A 21,832-nucleotide genomic window follows, 5' to 3' on the forward strand; every position below is an offset into this window, starting at 1 on the left:
ATTGTTCTACTATCTTCTTTCTTCCCTTTTCTCTCACCTAAATTCACTGGAATCAATCTTCTATATTATACTAAGCATCGTCATCTATGAACGTCTATATCAAGTGTGTGCATCTTATCTTCTAGCCATATTTAGGATATTTAGGTTAATTATGATCTTGTTCACAGACTGGTATCCACTCTTAACTCACAAAGATACAAACACACTACATAGCACATAAAATATGAGAAAAAGGCATTCTCTTTCCCGAATGCTCAGATTGAGGGATACCAGGTCCAAGGACATTGTGATAAACGCATGTAGGTGGAAAGAGTATATGTATCCAACATACACGGTGGTTCAAAACATCTGGGCTAGGTGAATATATTCAAGGTAGGTCTAAAGCCGATACTCCAGTATTAGGATTATAGTACTTTCATCTTTTCCAACCAGTTTGCTTTGCCTTATAAAACCAGAGGCAACTTCCCAAATAGGAATCTCCCACAGCTGCAGATCAAGACATTAAAAGCAACCATAGGTCAACTTGTGAGATCTATAATCAAAAAACATGTTCTAGTTAAAAAAACAAAAAAAACAACAAACAAAAAAACCCCCCAAACCAACCAACCAAACAAAACTATAATTTACATCAGCTGCCAAAAGTACTTAAAAAAAAAAGCCTCTGTAATTAACTTATGATGACTGTATTTCGAAGTACAACAGGCCATTGTGTTTCTTCTTTCTTTGTATGTGAAGTCCTAATTGGAAGTTATGGCCAAAACGAAGAATGACAAACAACTGTTAAACTGCTAAATAATACAATTATTGACAAAGACACAGTAATAAATAATTGTGCCTGAAATTTTACTTCCCAAAGCTTTTCTGGAATATGAACTCTGTGTCAAAAGACAAACCAGAAAAGTCTGAAACCTTTAAATCCTAAATCAATGATATGTTTAAAACATCCAAGAAGCTCCTAGAAGAAAATAGCACTTTGCCATTTTTCCTTTCAGAAATTCAAGAAAGCACTATGGATATTTTTAACGTAAAAAGAAGACACCGAATGAAAAATTCACACACATAAAGTGGTATCAAAATATGTGAGACAACTAAATTTCAACTGACAAAAGTAACTTTTTTTTTGCCAAAATTTGTTGGTATAGGCAAAAAAACTTCAAGTTACTTGTGCATGACTGTATGTAAAATCCAGATATATTTTTTTAAAAAGGCCCAATACTAAACATGTCATTAATATGCTCACATCAAAATCATAATTTAAATCAGACCTGATCTCATATGCACTTTTTGTGTCAGCAAAGTTAAGTCTATGATAAGTTTACTAATTACAACTAGAGTATAATTTCAATGTTTCACTTATGGTTTGTGGAAGCAGTTTCGTTATTTTATTTTTTTTATTTCTTTGATGGCCTGATTTAAGAACTTGCTCCTAAATGTTAACCTAAGAAGATTGCATTTTTAGTAAACATTATTGTTTAGTAAACAATATTACTAATGCTACTAAAAAAGAATGCAAACTGGCTTGAGAAATTCAAGATATATCAAGAGCAAGAAAAACGGAGTTACAATCTCAAATGGACTGGGGTAAACAAGTGGAAAGAACACAATACATCTCTGAATAAGGTCAACCAAGATGTCTAGTTTTCCAGAAGAGTTATAAACTTTGAGATTAATCTTTCTTGGAAATCTTTTAATAAAAGTAAAATACAAAAAACTGTAATTTAATCAAAGAATTTGACTATAATAAGCCAAAACCAAAATTTGGTTATATGTGTGGTTTTTTTGCTTGTTTGTTTTTTAAACACCCTAGACTATCTGGAGCTAGAAAAAATATCTTTAGGACAAAGATCATGTTCATCTAATGAATAACAAGCACATTATGTCACTCCTCGATGTAGTATAATTCTAACTTTAATTTGCTCCATATCTTTTCAGACATCCTGGCAAAAGGGTATTAATACCCTAGAAACTGTGAAGGAATGAAGCAGCTTGTCAGACACTGATCATACCAAACTGTGTTTTTAAAGAACTACACAAGGTTCTGATTGTTACTATGCATTTTATCCATGTGATTTTCTTTTACCCATTATATTCCTAGCTCTTCTAACACAATGAAGGCTAGACTGAATTTATAAGCAGTTATGGCAGTTTCCCACTCATTCATACTTCCTGAGTTGCTTTCTCTTTTGCTCTCTGTGTTAGTAAGTATGAGTAGGATATATTTATTATGTTTAAAATCTAGTCTGCACTGATTTTTTTCCTTTTTGTTTGTATACTCAATTATCTCTACACCAAGTGAAGCCATTACCAAAGTCACTATAAATGAATTAATAGAGTAAAAATGAAATTAAAGAGCAACTGATATTCATGGTTTGGTGTAAGAATGGTATATGAATACAAACCCATGCATAAAGGCACAAATATTTCTCTTTTTTACCTTTCGAAAAATAATACCACTAGGTGTAAGTGTTCTCTCAATGGCCAGCTGTCAAAATGAGCTTTCATAAAAAGCTCATGAACAATCAGATAAAATCTTAGTGAGAGAGATTACTAACTGGCAACTTTAAGAACTTCCAATGTCAGTTTTCACAACACTAATATATAATATATGCACATACATTACTGCCCAGACCAAAAATAACAGGCTTGATTTCTTCACTGAAATTACATATTGTGATATGGGTAAACACAGAGAAAATATAAAATACCAAACTATGTATTGCAGCTCCTGAAATGAAAAAATTTGATAAGAGTACACTGACATAATGTCATTTTTCTCCCCTATGTCATAGGGACAAGCCCTAACCATATATACATATAAAAATATATGACGGGAAGCATTTACTCACATTTACGTCTGTGTGATGAATTAAAACACAAAGAGCTGGAAGAATCTGAAGAGAGAAATATATAGATTTTAAAATATACACAGATAAAAACATACACATAATGGTATCTACTTTACTTTAAAAGAAAACAAAAACAAAAATACTTGTTACCTCCTGAATGGTTTCCATTGGGGGTGGTGGGTCTTTGTGGCGACATAAGTTGACCATAACCCAAGTAACATTTCTTAAGAATGTTATAGGAATAGATGGACTTATGAAGGAAAGTAAAGGTTTCACAACTCCAAGACTTATGACATAATCTCTACACTGTGGCCCATCACCTGTAGGAAGAAGGATTTATTAATTCAATACAATAAGCAACTCAGAAAACGTAAAGCACTGGGTTCAATATGCTACTTTCGGTATTTGAACCAAGTACACTATTTCGTTTTATGTGAAAGTGTTAGACAATAATAACCTAGTTCACATTTTAGGTCTTTGATCCAAGAGAAGCAAGATAAGGTACTAAGATTTTTTTTACACATTATTCATGTATTCAGGTTTATATGCTGTTCACCCTAAAATGTTTTCATGCCATCTAAAAGCCTCAGTAAGGCTTTAAAGTACTTTGTGAACACAGAATTGTTGTTTTTTCTCTTCTCTCTCAATGGTACTCTAAGTTTAAGAAACTTTCATGTTATAAAAAGAGATATATTGGGCCTCCCTGGTGGCGCAGTGGTTGAGAGTCCGCCTGCCGATGCAGGGGATACGGGTTCGTGCCCCGGTCTGGGAGGATCCCATATGCCGCGGAGCGGCTGGGCCCGTGAGCCATGGCCGCTGGGCCTGCGCATCCGGAGCCTGTGCTCTGCAACGCGAGAGGCCACAACAGTGAGAGGCCCGCATACAGCAAAAAGAAAAAAAAAAAAAAAGAGATATATTAAAATACCATTACAGAGAAAAAATTTGTAGAATTTATACTGATCTAATATCAAAGCACAGCAAGTATTAACTGTAAATTACTCTATACACTTAGAAACTATGTCTCAAAAAGGCAGGGGAGAGAGAACCAATACCCCTAGATCAGTGGTTCCCATAGTGATTTTGGGGCCCTATCCCAAATCTGTTGAAACAGAAACTCTGTGGGTCCAGGATTCTGTTTTAACAAGCCCTTAATAATAATTTTGATAACAGGCTAGAGTTTGAGAATCACTGCCCTAGAGAAAAGTGCCAAATTTAATTTCCTCTATCTAGAGTATCACTGTAATTTGTAGTATGAAAGCCACACTCAAGTATTACATTCCGTAAGTGAAAACACTTCGCCCTGCACTGTGGTATTTGAAGATAAAATCCTTGTTCTTTTTGCATCCATGTATTCTAATTAATTCTATAATGTCACTGGAATTAAAAGCCAAAGATCAAGATGTTGTATTAATAGTTCTAAATCTACAATTTGGTATAAAAGTGAGGGACTCTGGAATATATAAACGATAGCATTCCTAACAGTAATATACCGTATGCCAAGAACAGTTTATAGGGAAATTCTCCCATTTGAAAACTCACAATTGTGGGGCACTAACCATACCTTACCTTCCATCTTGGCCCCCAAAAGGGTAATAAAGAGGAGGTATATCAGAGCAAAACTGATTACTCCCATGCAAAAAAAAAAAAAATCTGTGGCAAAAATAACTTTTAACATCATGGTACACAATACAGTTCAGACCCCAGATTTTTTCCATTCTCCACTGGAGGATAGATTTTTGAATTTTTGAGTTTGGGTAAAGTTAGGCTGTAGTTAAAAAACAAATTCTTGAAATATTGGAATTGTCTTTAATTATTCTTCCTACAATTATTTATCAGAACAAACCTGAAGGTATGGCAATCATGGTGGTCAACATTTAATGAGACTGCCTATAAGGTACAGATACCACATGTATGATGATGACCTCATGATGATAGTGGATAACATTACTATACTTCATTGCACTAAAATCCACAAGAGATATAAAAAATTTCAATTTAGATTCTTCTCAGAACTGCTATTATAGAGAAAAATTTTGGTTTAAGTTTTGCCTCCTCCTTTTTTTTTATTATTTCCTAGGATAGTAAGAGTTGAGGAATAAAATGGACCAACATAATAAAGGAGAAAGAGGAAAATACCTAAACCACATACATATTTCATAACTATTCAAATAATTAAGAGTTGACTATAGTCAACTATAGTCAAGAGTTGAGATATAATGGTATCACAAGCAACAAAAATGTTCATTCTGTTTACTATGGGTTTATACTTAAACAGCTGTAATTTCTGTAAACTAGTTCATAAAAACTAGTACTAAAAAAGGCAAATTGCTTTTTCTTTTCAACTACTAGTAGTCATTTTTATTACATAGTACATGATAACAAAGATTGTTGGACTAGTATTACAAGTTTTAGACAAACCTATGATATTTCCCAATGCCCACACTGCTTGCTCACAGACATTTTGATGGGGTGAATGGAGAAGCCTCAGGAAAAGTGGCACAGCATCTGAAGAAGGAAAACATAAGCTATCATTTAAGTTTGAAGATACTGTTATATATCAATTATATTTCAATAAAATTGAAAGAAAAAAGGTTGAAAACACTATAATCTAAACCAAAAATCAAACTTGTTTCTTTGCTGAAATCCCAAAAGAAAGAAACCTATCAAAAATATATTTAAAATATATCTTCATTAAATGATTTTCATTAGAATAACGGTAGTGGAAAATTTCCGGCTAGCAGACCATTCATCATCAAAGTGACAGTTTTAACATACAGACAAATGTCAAATTAAGCTGATAAAATTTCATTCACAGTTAAAACCGGATTTAATTCCAACTTCAAGAAATTAATTCCTTATAGATTAGCATTATCTTCAAATTTGAAAAAAGCTCCAAATATTAAAATAACTTTTGAATATAGAAATTTAAAATAACATCATATGGGTCTTCAGCCAGGCCAGTGATTCCTGTGCCACGTGAGACCTTCTGAATCAGAAAATGTTTCTGTTGCTTAACACAAGGAAAAACAAAGAGACGTTTAACAGAATAATACTAAACTGAACAAATGATTCTTCTATTTCTTTTCTTCCCTCTGATATTGCTCTGAAAAATGCTATTTGAGTACATGTAGATCAATCATGCTTACTTATAGTAAAAAGTAATTCATTTATCCATTACTTTTGGTATATTAAGACAGACTAGCAGCGTTAAAACAAATTCTAAGCCTCTTTCTAATCTTTAAGGAACACCAAAGAGAAAAGAAAAAGAGGGATTAAGACATTGTCTTGAGACCATAAAATTAACTAAACAGTCAACTATACAAAGCAAAACCAAAAAAACCAAACCCCAAAATCATCTGAACCCAAAATTAATCAGTTTTATTAAGATTTAAGGAAATTATCTTTTCTATGTAATATTATATAATACAAGTTTCTATATAATAAAATCCTCACTGGATAACACTTTTGTTCCCTTTCAAAATCATGACAGTGCTTAAGATTTTAACAGGCTTAGACAAGTATACTGCTTACATATTTGAAGGGGATTCTGAAAGTACCTTCTTTAAAATTATTTCTTTGTTTAGTAGAAGAATCAAATAGTACTTATGAAAATAATTCAAGTTATTACTTTCAATAATTATTTCCCACTTACATTTCTTGGAACATAAAAAACAACCAATCCTATAATAACTATGAAAAAAAAATTTCAAGCCATTCTCTAAAGTAGGACTACTTTATAAAAGAAGATTTCTTTAAAATGCATAATGGACATCTCATTAACAGTGTCCAACAGGTAGTATGGCAACAGGAAAAACATCTTTATTTATGTAATGTCCTATAAACACAATATTGTAACTACTACTATAATTACAAAATGTTCTCAGATTTAGAATCAAATGAATTTTTGGAAATAGAAAATGTCAGTCAATGAGACAAGATGATCAAAGTAACGTACTTGAGTTGGCCTATTTCAACTACCTTATTTGTTACTGAATTCAAAATACTTAATTACTTTATAATATAAATAGTTCTATTCTTTTAGGAAAAGCATTGAGTTTTTTAATTAACTTTTTTTGAAAATCACAATTTTGTCTCTTAATAACCAACTTACTGGACTGAACTACTGCTTGAGTTTGTTCAGAGGTTCCAGACGCAATGTTTGTCAAAGCCCATGCAGCTTCAAACTGTAAAGAAGGACTACAAAACAAATAATTTTGAACAGCAGGAATTTCTACATTGTCCCAAATATCTACCAACCACTCCTCTCCCTAGCATTTTAAAAGTATTAAATATTTTTATTCAATTTTTTAAACTTCCAATGACTATTTAAAATATCTCTTCGGTATAAAAAGCATACAACCTCCTCAGGTGTCCTTATTTTTAGTAAGAACTCTTTATTAAGATACCTGCACATTACTACCCAAACAGTTTTCTCAAGTACCTATCTGGCTAAACTAGTTCTTGCCAATTTTCAAAGCTTAGAAGTTAAATATATCATTCGCAAGTTCCCGTTTGGTCTTTACTTTCCTCTCTTGGTGTAAACATACCTTACGCTGTTTTTCACCTTGGCTTCTCAACTCCATCTTATAGCCCTTTTTTTTTTCTTTAAAGACCAAACTAACTACGAGAAAATCTTGTCTTCTGCAAAGGATACATCCTAAATTATTTCTTAAAATAATGTACTTACTTGTCATCTCTTTCAAGACAATGGACTAAAATAGGCAATATTCCAGATTTTATTAAGTCATCAATTGGTGGATTTCGATCACTGGACAAAAGCTTCCTATAAGAGATATAAATATACCCCTTGTGAAACTTAATGACATATAATTAAATTCAAATTCACATTTGATATATTACAATAAACTGAATATTTGGCACAAATACTCTCCCTGCAAGCTACTTTTTAAATTTACATAATGCAACCTTTTCTCTATTATAAAAAGATTAATTTATAAATTTACAGAGATTATTAATAATTAGGAAAAAATGGTAAGACATGAACCACTTTTTTTTAAGTTAGGACAAAAGCAGATAGGATGCTGGTACAAGTTTATAGCTGATACTAGTGTCCAGTTCTTCATCCAACTCTATATACCAAATCAAAGGTCATAAAAGCTCAACAACATTCTCATCTCAACAACTAAAGGAAATGAAATAAACACAGCAATACACAGGAAAATATCCAGAGATATACTGGAGATACTAAGGTGAACAACACAGACACATCCTTGCTCTTATGGAGCTTAGAGAGTAAAACAATACCTAGTGCCCATTTACACATATGGCAGACTGCAGTTTTAGCTGACAAATCCTAAATGTGGCCTAACCTAATTTGAATCCCTAACCCATTTGAATCCCCTGCACTACTATATGAAGACAATGTTTAAGCAAGCTTAATCATATTATTCCCCTACATAAACCAAGTGATGGCTGCTAATTTACTACCCCATCAGTGTAAACTTCTTGACCAAGTTTTTTATAACAGTCCACAAACTGGCTCCATCTTATTTATCTACTAATATTCTCTGTAATTCAACAACAGGTCAGTTGTCTGTCCGACCATTTCAGTCTAATTTCTAGGCCCTTCAAATCCTATTCCCCACACTTGGAATGCTCTCTTTTTTGCCTATTCAAACTCTATCTTTTCAAGTTAAGTGTTTTCAAAATACCCTCTCTGAATTCCGAGAATATATACATGGCATATGGCTACATTCGCTGTTGAGCATCACTATTTTTAATATAGTTTTGCCTTCCCGATTAGGTTCTAAACTTCTTACAAAGCAAGAATTATTCCACATGCTTCTTCACAGTATTTTCCGTAATAAATGGTACGATTCTTTGCACAACACAGGATATAAACCCAGTCCTTCTTAATCAAGGTTTCAAATTTAATAAAAGAAATTATTTTTTATTACTTCATTGAGGACATTCTTAAAGAGAAATGTCCCTTTTTCTTTGTAAAATGGCGCATACGGTATCTACAATGTATCATCTGTTTGGTGACACTGTCTTGCTCTGTGCTAAGGTGCCAGTAGTTTACCCACAGTTGCTTTTGCAACATCCATGTGAATGTTAACACAGTAAAAACAACAAAAAAGGCAAATAAAGTCTTAGAATTATTGTGAATTATTGTGAAAATAATACCTCCTGAAGTTATCCCAGGCTCTCCTAGGGATCCACACACTATATTTTGAGATCCCCTGCTTTAGGAGCCTTAGGGGCTTTAATTATCTTACAGAACTCATGTTGAGAAGAGCTGCTCCAATACTATAATCGACTCTGACAATGGTGAGCATAATGTATTAATTTCTTAATCATTCTTCCTATTAACATTAATTTGTCATTTTGAGATGTGAAAACTTCTGTGATTTTCTTCCTACACAGCAAAGTCCTCTCTAAGAAGTTCTTCTACCTGTGGTGGGCAACACTTTAATTCTATAATTTCCATATGTGTCCTAGGCCATTTAAAGTGAATACGCAAAAGTAAGAAAGTCTAATAAACATAAAAGGGACTCATGCACTGGATAAGATATTACATAAAACTGTGAAGTTTTTTTTCACTTTAAAATTCTGTAACTAGAATCAACTTCTTGCTTAAGTGTCTCTTTCCTACAATTACAACATAGGGTGTTATTCTTTTATTTATAAAAAAACAAAGAGGGCTTCCCTGATGGCACAGTGGTTAAGAATCCGCCTGCCAATGCAGGAGGCATGGGTTCGAGCCCTGGTCCAGGAAGATCCCACATGCTGCAGAGCAACTAAGCCCATGCACCACAACTACTGAGCCTGCGCTCTAGAGCCCACGAGCCACAACTACTGAGCCCATGTGCCACAACTACTGAAGCCCACGTGCCCTAGAGCCCGTGCTCTGCAACAAGAGAAGCCACCGCAATGAGAAGCCTGCGCACTGCAATGAAGAGTAGCCCCCGCTCATCGCAACTAGAGAAAGCCCACGCGCAGCAACGAAGACCCAATGCAGCCCAAAATAAATAAAATAAATTAATTAAAAAAAAACAAAGAAACCACTATATTGTACTATGATACAACCATGTCTTCCCCAAGCTATTTATTAATACAGATGTCTCAGTAATAATTTTTTCTTGTTTTTCCCTTAAAATATGAGTGCATAGGTTTATAACAGAAATGTGCAAAAATAACTAAATATTCTTACATTGACTGAGAAGTGGGAGTCTCTGTAGCCCTAAATCTTAATGTGTACTTCCCTGTACACTGCTACAGTAAGCTTTAGCTCAATTCATTGTTTGATCAATATGAGGACTGTGAGGAGAATTAGCTACCTGAGCAGGATTTGATGAATCTGACTTTTAATAAAATTAAATACCTATTAATCAGTAAAAGGTAAAAAGCTTTATAAATAATGTTTTTCTATTAGTCTGTAGCAATACACTGTCAAATCAATTTTTCCCTAGCATTTGTACCTATTAGCCACACTAAAGTCTCAATGTATTAGTGAGTTTAGAAAATTGCTAATTTTAATACTCTAAATCAAGAGAATAATTTTGAAAATAAATTCAGTTGGTCTATGACTGTTCTTTATTGTTTGTCATCAAAGTTAATATAAGAAACAGGACTACTATATAGTGAAAACCCAAAAGAGAACTCCTGTGTAAGTTACAAAATATGTCCTTAAAATTTAACTTACCTAGCAGCTTGAACTGCACTTAACTGAATTCCTTGGTTATCACTTGAAGCATTCTATAAAAAACAAAACAATTTTTGATGCAGATACACAGTAATTAGTTGTTAAGTCCAAGAAATACAAATGAAAAGGGGGGGAAACTCAACTTACTTGAACAATAGCTTCTAGAGAGGTATTTTGCTGGGAAAAAAGTTAGAGAAAACTAAAGTTAAAAAATCACCTTGTAATTCTGTATTTATGTAAAATTTTTTCACTGGTATTTTTAAATTACCAGCATAACAATTACTTACCACTCTATAATCACCATCTATGTCAGAGTCTTCACAGATATCTTCATGTGGTACATTCCTTCTCTTCAAGAGATGTTCATCTCTTTTATTCTTAAAAAAAAAAAACACTTCAGTTAAATTTTAAAAAGCTAAATACTTTCATACAAATATTAGGCAGTCCTGTGCCTACAAAAAAACATGAAGTGACTTTTAAAAGTAAATTGCAAATGCAGAAAATTAAACCAAATTGTGAATTAAACACTTAAGCAACACTAATTTGAGCCCCAAACCCCAAATATTACATTTTTAATGAACTGTGAACAATGTAAAAATAAACTAAAAAACAAAATAATTTGATTAAAAAAGATAGTGTACAGTTTAAGCCAGAACCAAACATACATATTTATTTTAAAGTACTAAACCATTTTATACATCATCGGGGAGCTTCTCTTTATCACCTAAAAACAAAGTCAAAGCAAAAGTTGGGCAGTTCAAAATCAGACAAAAATCAACAATACCTTACAAAACTGAAGGGCCACTTGAATTTCACTAAAAATGTTTGGGACAAACTTAAAAATATATTCTCAACTAACCTACTTTAATACTTGAAAAGTTGATGAAATTTTTAAGTACCAAGTTCCTTTTATGGAGTAATTACTACTGTAAATAGCAGAACTATTTAGTATGACATATACTTTATATAAATCATTTAAAATTACAGAAGAAAAAATCATTTGATAATGTGTTTATCTCTATATTTGGATAGTGGACAAACTGTATCTTGTCATCTTCAATAGCTTGTCAAATTTAGTCAATCTTCCCATTTTCAAAAGAAAAAGAAATGCCAATTAAGCACCTGAGATTAATATACGTTTGCTAATTTCTCTATATGCTGTAAGGTTGTTAGAATTATGCTTGAAAGTACCCAATATTAATCAGGCTCACCTTCCTTAATTCGACTACAACTTCATTTCGTTGTCTTCTCATAGTCTACAAGAAATTAAAGAAAATTATTTTTTAAAAAATCACCTCAAATTCCATCACACAGAGAAAACTGATATTAACATTTTGATGTACATCCCCTTATCTTTTCTTCTACTCGTATATATACATAGTCATATTTTACTCATAATAAAGATTATATTATATAGATGATTTCCTATCTTCATTTCATATTCACATTCTCAAATACTGAACATCACTGAAATTATTAATGGAGCTATAATATTGGATATATCATAAAAATTTTAAACTGTAACATAAGAATTGTTAAAAACACAAAGGTACAAAGAATAAAAGAACCCATAATCTCACCCCCTATATGAACTTGCTATTTAAAAAGTAATATATATACAAGGTAATCTCACCCCCCCATATGGACTCCCTATTTAAAAACTAATATGTGTATAAGGTTAGTAAATGCAACTGCTTTAAAAAAGGGGGGACGGGGGAAGGGGGAAGGGGAGAGAACCTTCCTGCCCATTCATAGTTTCTTTCTCTAAAGGTAAACACTGTTAGATTTACTATGATTTTGACACACTTATCTATTCTGATCTTCACCTTATTTTTGTTTATTTATTTAAAGATCTTAAAGATCTTCCATGGTGGTATAGGCAGATCTATTTCATTCTTCCTAAGAAGCGCATTAATTATTCTACCACATACTGTAACCATTCTGTTTTTTAAAGTGTTTTTCTAATTTTAAAGTTACCTAACATAAAGGACTTCCCTGGTGGTGCAGTGGTTAAGAACCCGCCTGACAATGCAAGGACATGGGTTCAAGCCCTGGTCCGGGAAGATCCCATATGCCGCGGAACGACTAAGCCCGTGTGCCACAACTATTAAGCCTGCATTCTAGAGCCTGCGTGCCACAACTGCCGAAGCCTGTGAGCCTAGAGCCTGTACTCCGCAACAAGAGAAGCCATCATAATGAAGAGTAGCCCTCGCTCGCTGCAACTAGAAAAAGCCCATTGCACTGGATAAGATATTAGATGAAACATATTTTGCAACCATAATCTGATTTTTATTCGTGGTGACAAAAATCACAGGTAACTTTAATAACTACTGAGGTTTATTGGCTACATTATTAACTGAAGGGAATACTGTCTCAGTTAGAAGTTAGTGAAAACAAAGATGTAATTAATTTTTTTCTAAGTTCCCGGGACCTCCTGAATTCCACCCATAGACTCCATGGGAGTAAGGACTCAGTAAAGAACTCCTTTCTCCTTTTTAGAACTCCTTTCTAAAAAGTCAATCAGGTCATGTTACTCCTCTCTTCAAAACCATCCAATGGCTCTCCACTTTGGAGTAAATGCCCAGTCATTATAATGGCTTAAGTCTTCCCACCTCACCCCCTCCCTGGTTACCACCTCTAAGATCTCAGCTCCTATCACTCTCTCAATTCATTCTGCTGTATCCTCACTAACTTTGCTATTCCACTAATGCACTGGAAATTCTCTCTTCAAGGCCTTTTCTAATACACTATACAGCAACTGCTAAGAAAATGGACTCCGAGCTCCCAATGCAGGGGGCCCGGGTTCGATCCCTGGTCAGGGAACTAGATCCTGAATGCATTGCTGCAACTAAGAAGTCTGCATGCTGCAACTAAGAAGCCTGATGCTGCAACAAAGACCCGGTGCGTCTAAATAAATAAATAAATAAATAAATAAATAAAATAGAATATTAAAATAAAATAAAAATACCAAGACAATTAAAAAATACTAATAAGATAGGCTGCAAAATGAATAAAAATAATTAGACAAGGATTACAACAAGAGTTTCAATATTCACCATAGTTTAATCATTACAGCCTTTAAGAAGTAAGAAGAAATATTTTTCTTTTTACAAGTAAGGAAACTGAGGTTTAGAGAAGTTGAACTACTTGGCCAAGGCTACATGGCTAGAAGTGGGACAGCCAGGATTAGAATTCAGAGTCTCATACAAAGCCAATTAACCACTATGCCACACTGTCTCCCACAAGTCTTTAAGTCAAATAGAGTTCAAGCCAATTTTAGAGCCCATGGTTCATTCCAAAGCAAAAGTACTATTATCAAGACAATGCGCTTTCCCTGTATCACAATACAAAAACAATAAAAAACTCAAATAAACAATAACATAAAACTATGTCCCGTTTCTCACAGAAAATAAAATCTGTAAAATGTACTACTTAAAAGATTTGTTCAGTAAAAGGTAGACTTTTGAGGGACAGAGATTATTTCTAGTCTAGTCTCTAATCCCATCTAAAGAAGTGGGATTAATGTACAATGAATGGGCTTTAACTTCTTAATAAAGCAAACTATTAATAAATCCTAAACAACTGCTATATATTGACCTAAATATTTATTTACACACAATTTTTCCCCATTTTTTTACATCTTACTTATTAAATTTGGAGTTTCTGATAACTTGAAACTCTTAATAAAGGATTTATCAAAACAAAGCAGCACTGCAGTTGCTGTGACATAAGCTTTGGGCTATTACTATCCACAGAAACATTTGCAAAATAAAAGAACTGACAACCTCTTTACAACAGAGCAAGAAAGAGTTTTCTTCTCTATAGAGAAAGCTGTTACCTCCAAGGTAAAAAGAAGATTGAATGAAATAGTAAGATAGAAAGATATCCTACACAACAACCTGGCAGCATTTACCCATGTTTTTTATTGCAAAAAAACAAAGTGTCTTAAAGGTGCTATTAGATATTTAGACATTTTCAAATCACAACCCCATCTCGAATCAAGAAGGACTTTTATTTCTCTGAGGTCTCATGAAAGGGATACACAAGGCTTCTTTTTCTAAATCTTAACTTATCTTAAAGAGCAGGGTTTTTACATACTACATACAAATATAATAGTTCTGGATTCACATGACTTAACTGATGCAGTAAGCTGTCAATCAGAATTCCAAAAGGCTGCCAAACTGGCCAAAGGCTTATTTATAGGCCAAAGGCTGTAGAGGGTGCCCGCCTCCAGCCCCCCACCCCCAATAAAGAGTAGAGTTCAGGCTGCTCTGATCATCCAGAATTTTTATATTTCTTTGTTTGTAATACAGCTTCAAAGTTCTAAATTCAGGCAAAAAGGGACAAGAAATTGTCAAAAAATTCAAACAAGTGAATCTTACAGAACACAGAATGGTATTTCCATTTAATAGGTATGTAGTTTTTAAAATTAACAAATAATTACTATGTATCCTTTACTGTGCTAGGTTCTAGGAACTAATTACTTTCTCTGCTCCAATGGGTGAAAAGTAGAGTACTTTCTTTCCAATTTATGGTTAGTTAATTTCTAAGTCACTTTTTATCCATATAATATACTGTTTAAAACTTTAAAAACAATTTAAGATATGATGATGTAATAATATACTGTATGAAACTGAATGGTTTAAATTTTCTTGAGTAAAAAGTTACGGTTGGGCTTCCTTGGTGATGCAGTGGTTGAGAGTCCGCCTGCCGATGCAGGGGACATGGGTTCGTGCCCCGGTCTGGGAAGATCCCACATGCCGCGGAGCGGCTGGGCCCGTGAGCCATGGCCGCTGAGCCTGCGCGTCCGGAGCCTGTGCTCCGCAACAGTGAGAGGCCCGCGTATCACACACACAAAAAAAAGTTAGGGTTTAGATCAGTAAGGACTCAGTAAGTCTTACTAGAGAAAAACATTTAAAGAAAATTCTAAAGTTAGTCATTCAAAGGTAAAGGATATAATACTTTGATTTTATTTCATCCAGTCTGTCATTTTTACCTTAGGAATACTGATACTTAGGTAATAGCACAAAAAAGCAAAAGAATAAAAAAATTTATCAGGCATAAGATCTTTTGTGAAGTGATGAGCTATATTTTAAAACTGGTATGTAGTAATGTTAGCACAACTCTCAAAATTTGCTAAAAATCATTTAATTGTATACTTAAAATGTGTGAATTTTATGCAAAGTAAACTATATCCCAATAAAGCAGTTTTTAAAAAGTTACACACACACACACACACACACACACACACAAATCCTCCCCTCAATGTGGATTACTACTGTATTACTACTTAGAGCCTGCTAAAAAAGCACACACTCAATTATTCAAATGTTTATTGATCACCTACTTGCCAATCACAAGAAATACAAGGATGGACCAGACATAGCATATCCATGGCCTTAAGGAGGTAGTACTCTCATGACAAAAAAATACAATTTAATAAAATAGTAATAAGGCCTAACACTTAGCAAACATTGGGTGTCAAACACCATTCTAAATATGTTACTTGACTTTATGCATTTAAATATATGTAATGTGTTATAACGTGCATACTAATCTTAACAGCAGAGAAACTATGTAGTAAAGATGAAATATAAGCTAATGAAATATAAGCTGAATCTTTAAGACTGAATGGAAATTCAGTTAGAGACAGGCATTTCAGGTAGAAAACAGAACATATACAAAAAGAGAGAATTAAAAGTGAGTTACTAGTGTTTTCAACCTATATAACCATCACATCCTAAACATAAGTACAACAGCTGTTTAACCCAATAAATATGGTAAACCAAATGCTAAAAGTATCTATAAAAGTCTGTTTTCCCATTCTTTACCTATTTCTCCCTCCTCTCATCTCCACTTGTTGATCTCTCTAGCAGCAGTCATTATGGTGCTTATTTATGCCTTTGCCAAATAGCATATAAGTTGTTAAATTGCAGGTGATTAGCAAATAAATTCCAACTTCACATTTATGACAATAAAAAGTTAAATGCTTAATGTTAAATGCTTAACATTATATGCTTGCTCAAACTATGGATTTATTTCTCAGCGATAATATTTATTAATAGCAGCAGTAGGAGAGAAAAGTTCTAATTAGCACTACTAGTGATAGACAAAAGTCTTCATAAGCAGAATCAAGTTCTTATCTCTGACAAGTAAAAAGATGAATGGAGACTGAGTATAAGAGATGTTTTAAAGTAAATTCACGGGCTTCCCTGGTGGTGCAGTGGTTGAGAGTCCGCCTGCCGATGCGGGGGACACGGGTTCGTGCCCCGGTCAGGGAAGATCCCACACGCCGCAGAGCGGCTAGGCCCATGAGCCATGGTCGCTGAGCCTGCGTGTCCGGAGCCTGTGCTCCGCAATGGGAGAGGCCACGACAGTGAGGGGCCCGCGTACCACACACACAAAAAAAAGTAAATTCACTGCAGGAGGCCAGATTTAACCCTGGCAAGCTTTTGGAGAAGTTTTAAGAAATACTTCGAATCTACAGATACCATACTTTAAAATGATCCACATGTAAATTATAAGCATTGAAATTTAACTGATTTAAACTTATTAAATTACATGAATGTACTTTTTTAAAAATCACAAAGGGACTTCCCTGGTGGCACAGTGGTTACGAGTCCGCCTGCCAATGCTGGGGACACAGGTTCAGGCCCTGGTCCGGGAAGATCCCACATGTCGTGGAGCAACTAAGCCCGTGCGCCACAACTACCGAGCCTGTGCTTTAGAGCCCATGAGCCACAACTACTGAAGCCCACGTGCTCTAGGGCCCGTGCTCAGCAACAAGAGAAGCAACCACAATAAGAAGCCCGCACACCGCAACGAAGAGTAGCCCCTGCTCACTGCAACTAGAGAAAACCCACATGCAGCAACGAAAACCCAACGCAGCCAAAAAATAAATTTTAAAAAAAAAGATAAAAATCACAAAAATGTTAGAAACTGTTAATAGTTGTTAACTCTAAGGAATGGCATTACAGTAGAGTTTCACTATCTAATCAATATTCAAACAATAGAGAAATACATTAAATTCAAAAGTTATACATATCTATTTGGAAAAGTTAGAAAACAAAGGTAAGAAGAAAAGGAAAAAGTTAAATTTCCTAAGTTTTCTATATTCACCTATATTGTACAAGAGGTGTATATACACACATACATAACAGAGGAGAAAATACATGAATACATACATGTCTCCCCCCAAGATGGGTACTACCATATGGCTAAACTACTAGTATATGGCTACTAGTCCCAGCTCTACCTTTTATTTACTGTAATCTTAGTCAAGTTACCATGTTTATGGGCATTAATTCCTTCATCTATAGAGTGAAGGGATTCTAACATCTTTTATGTCTCAAAAATTTTATCAATGTTATCAGCTTCAAAAAACAAAGTCACACAAATATTTAAAATTGCCATTAGTACAAGTTACTACCCATGGCAATAACTTCTATGCTAAGAATACTGAGAAAGCCATAGATCAAAATTGTAAACAATGAAAAGATATTGTGTGGCTCTGGCATAGCTGCTCTGTGTTTTCACATTTTGCAGGGTTTTTTCTGGCCTTAAATTATGCTGCAAATGTCAAAAGGACATGGAAATCATTGAGCTTTCAATAGATTTGGTAACAGAGGTCATTACCAAACAAATGAACTCTGTGTGTATGTGTGTCTGTGCATGTGTGCTGCTGGCAAGGAGGAGGTGTTTGGTAGGGAAAGAAAAAAGAGTAAGAAATGACCATAAGTTTGGTGAGACACATATAACCAACCCTCTCAAAGATGGGAAATGCTGCAAGGTGAACTTTCAGAATCACACAGAAAGTGATTAAGGACAACACATAGAGAAACCTGTTATACCAAACAATACATGTTTGAATTTTATATGCGCAAAAGAGAAGGTACTCCCTTCTCTTTTAGAATGAGACTGATCAAATCCTGGCAAGAGTGATCATTTCTCTTCAAAGGTTTTGAGTACTTTATAGAAGAAATACAATTTCAGGAACTGAGTAACAAGTTGAAGAAAACATACGGGAAAGATATTGGGAAAAATTACGAAGAACAAGAAACCAAATGAGGTTCAACCAAGTTAAGGAAGTCAACAGAACCCGAGCTTTACAACACTGCTAAAGAAATCTGCTATCTCTGTTTATTTGGTGCATTCTCACATGAGAAAACCAATTATTTTTTCCATTTACAAAACAAGATCAAAAAAAAAAAAACAAGATCAGATTAAAATAAAACATGAAAAGCAGATTAAGGAATATTTTCCTTGTACATATATTTTATGAATATAATCAATTCAAATTCATGGTTTTGTTACAGAAAAATCTACACAAATATCATTGTAGGATTTTGTAAACTGGAAAAAATAGAAATCATTTAAACTATCTCATTTTACAGTGACTTGTCCAAGGCTCAGATTATCCTGGCCCCAGACCAATGTTCTTTATACTAGACCATACTACCTTTTCATTCTAGGTCTGCTTCTGTTGCATATCTCTTCAAATTAGCTACTTTTCCTTCTTTTTCCTCAGTATTTTCATAATATTAATTTTTCTTTGTGAACTTATGTTCAAAGACTTTCACAATGGCAACAGAAAAACTTCATTAAAAGGTAAATCACTGAATTGCTTTACTAAAACACCATTTGAGAAGCATTAACTCTAATTATGCTCACATAATAAACAAATGTGTACATCTACACAAAAAGCCAGTAATTCACCCAACAAATGTTTACTGACCATTATATACCATAAACTGCTCTCAGTGTTAAGGACACAGCAGGGAACAAAAGGATAGAAATCTCTGTCTTCACAGAACCTAGTGTGGGGAAAGACAATAAATAAAACTACAATATATATAGTATGTTAGATAGTGACAAACATTAGACAGAAAAAATATAAAGCCAAGAAAGGAGATTTTTTTAACTTAAAAAAAATGTTTAAAAAATATTTATTTATTTGGCTCCTCCAGATCTTAGTTGCAGCGTGCAGGGTCTAGTTCCCTGACCAGGGATTGAACCTGGGGCCGCTGCACTGGGAGCACGGAGTCTTAACCACTGAACCACCAGGAAAGTCCCAAGAAGAGGGATATTTTTAAGTAAAGACCTTAAGATGAGTAAGCAAGCCACGCTGGTAATCTGGCAGAAAGTATTCAAGGCAGAGGAATTAGCAAGTCAAAAAGGACCAGACAGAAGAGAAAAGGAAAGGCAGAGTCCAGGTGGCTACATGCAATGAACAGAGAAGAAGGAAATGGATGGCCACTGTAAAGATTTTGGCGTTTACTCTTAGTGCAGTTTGATATATTCTGAAGATTGAATCTACAAAATTTGCTAATTAATGGGCTAGATAAGACTGTGAAAGAGAGGAAACAATGAGGAATGGAAGGTTTTTGGTCCAAGTTAAGTGAAAGATGGAACTACCATTTACTGAGATGGGGCAGACTGAATGATGAGCAGGTTTGGGGGGTAATATGACTTTTGAACATGCTAAGCTTAATATACTTACAATGAATCAAAATGAGTCAAGAAGTCAGTTTGAGCCTAGGTTTCAAGGAAGAGGTTAGGACTAAAAATATCAACTTAGAAAGCTGGCTGTGTATAAATCGTATTTAAAACCAGGTGATTTGATAAGATTATCTACAGAGTGAGCATAACTTCAGGCACTTTAAATATTAAGGGGCAGAGGACTAAGAAGGAACAGTCAGTGAGACAGAAGGCAATAGGAATCTGTGCAAATCTGGAATCAAGTGAAAAAAAATTACTTTTCAAGGAAGAATACATAATTAACTATGTCAAATGGTACTGATAGGTCAAATAAGATGAGAACTGAGAACCTTCAGATTACTGTATATTTACTTTATAATTTAATATGTCTTGTCATCACAGAAACAATACCCCCACCCCAAATCTACAATGAATTCTAGTCTGTTCCTGTTACCGTTTATTCCCATCCCTGGACACTTAATAAGCTGAAAAATACTACCCAAGACTCAAAGCTTCTAACCCACATGTTATTTACTGTGCTACAGTACTGCACCTGAATAAGTTACAGAACCAAAGGTGAGCTCTGGTATCTACACAACACAGATTTCTCCAAATGAAAACAAACCCCACTCTCTAGCCCTTCCTTGTTCTCTTAAGCCACTCTGCAAGCAGTCTTATTTCTGACTAGGTCATATATTTCAGGACAAGACTAAATTTGTGTAAATAATGGTTCCCCCTCCATCAATGCAGTCAATGAAGTAGACTACATTTTAACATATATATTCCCAAATTAACCACTTCTATAAGTATGAAATTATTTTTTTAATGTCAAATATACAAAAAAGTAGAGAAAATCATAAGATACTCATGTATCAATAAATATCACTATTTTTCCCATTTGCTTTATTTTTTAAAGAAATAAGATTTTCTAAGTGTTAGATACTGCTGAAACCTCATTCCAACCTCAACCCTCTCCACTCCCTTTCCCCTTTTGCCTTCCCAAAAGCAACCATTTTTCTGAATTCTCATGAGTGTTTTGACTGTATATCAACACATCTATAATAGTTTTAATACATTTAACATTTAATATGAATAATATCTTGCCATACACACCTTTTTGAAAGGTAAACTTTAGAGCCATTTTAAGCCCACAGAAAAACTGAACAGAAAGTACAGAGTTCCCATGTATTCCTCGCCCCTCCTCCACTATCAACATTCTGTACCAGGATGGTACCTTTGTTACAAATGACGAACCTATGACACATCACTATCACCCAAAGTCCATAGTTTACATTAGGGTACATTCTACAGGTTTTGACAAATGTAAAATAACATGTATCTACTATTATTATAGTATCATACAGATTAGCTTCACTGCCCTAAAAATCCTCTGTACTCTGCCTACAGTCTCTGAAAACCACTGATCTTTCACTGTCTCTACACTTTTGCCTTTTCCAAAATGTCATATAGTTGGAATCATACAGTAGGTGGCCTTTTTAGATTGGCATCTTTCATTTAGTAGTATATATTTAAGCTTCTTCCATGTCTTTTAATAGTTTGATAAAACATTTTTTCTTAGTGCTGAATAATATTCCATTGTCTCAATTTATCATAGTTTACTTACCTTCATTTGCATAAAAACCAAAGAGTGTGATTAATGAATTGTATGGTAAGAGTAAGAAACCTTGCCAAACTGCCTTTCAACGTGGCTGTACCAATTTGTATTCCCACCAGCAATGAATGAGACTTCCCCTTGCTCCACATCCTCACTAACATTGGTTGTCAAGTGTTTTTTCTTTTCTTTTTTTAAATTGTAAAATACACGACATAAAACGTACTATCA

General features: G+C 34.1%; 1 protein-coding gene across 1 annotated transcript in view; it reads right to left on the minus strand.

The window, feature by feature from the left end:
* The window catches only part of KPNA4 (karyopherin subunit alpha 4), a 57,028-nt gene that overhangs the window by 16,141 nt on the left and 19,055 nt on the right, over positions 1-21,832 (minus strand). Inside the window, exons 2-10 of the mRNA XM_060099089.1 lie at positions 11,724-11,768; positions 10,800-10,889; positions 10,660-10,689; positions 10,513-10,565; positions 7,534-7,629; positions 6,958-7,043; positions 5,265-5,351; positions 2,997-3,166; positions 2,847-2,891 (exon numbers count right to left, since the gene is read on the minus strand). Of these exons, the coding sequence (XP_059955072.1) occupies positions 2,847-2,891; positions 2,997-3,166; positions 5,265-5,351; positions 6,958-7,043; positions 7,534-7,629; positions 10,513-10,565; positions 10,660-10,689; positions 10,800-10,889; positions 11,724-11,768 (702 nt within the window). The remainder of the gene's footprint in view (positions 1-2,846; positions 2,892-2,996; positions 3,167-5,264; positions 5,352-6,957; positions 7,044-7,533; positions 7,630-10,512; positions 10,566-10,659; positions 10,690-10,799; positions 10,890-11,723; positions 11,769-21,832) is intronic.

This window comes from Mesoplodon densirostris, chromosome 5 (genome assembly GCF_025265405.1).
Source record: "Mesoplodon densirostris isolate mMesDen1 chromosome 5, mMesDen1 primary haplotype, whole genome shotgun sequence".
In the NCBI taxonomy this organism is placed as follows: domain Eukaryota; kingdom Metazoa; phylum Chordata; class Mammalia; order Artiodactyla; family Ziphiidae; genus Mesoplodon; species Mesoplodon densirostris.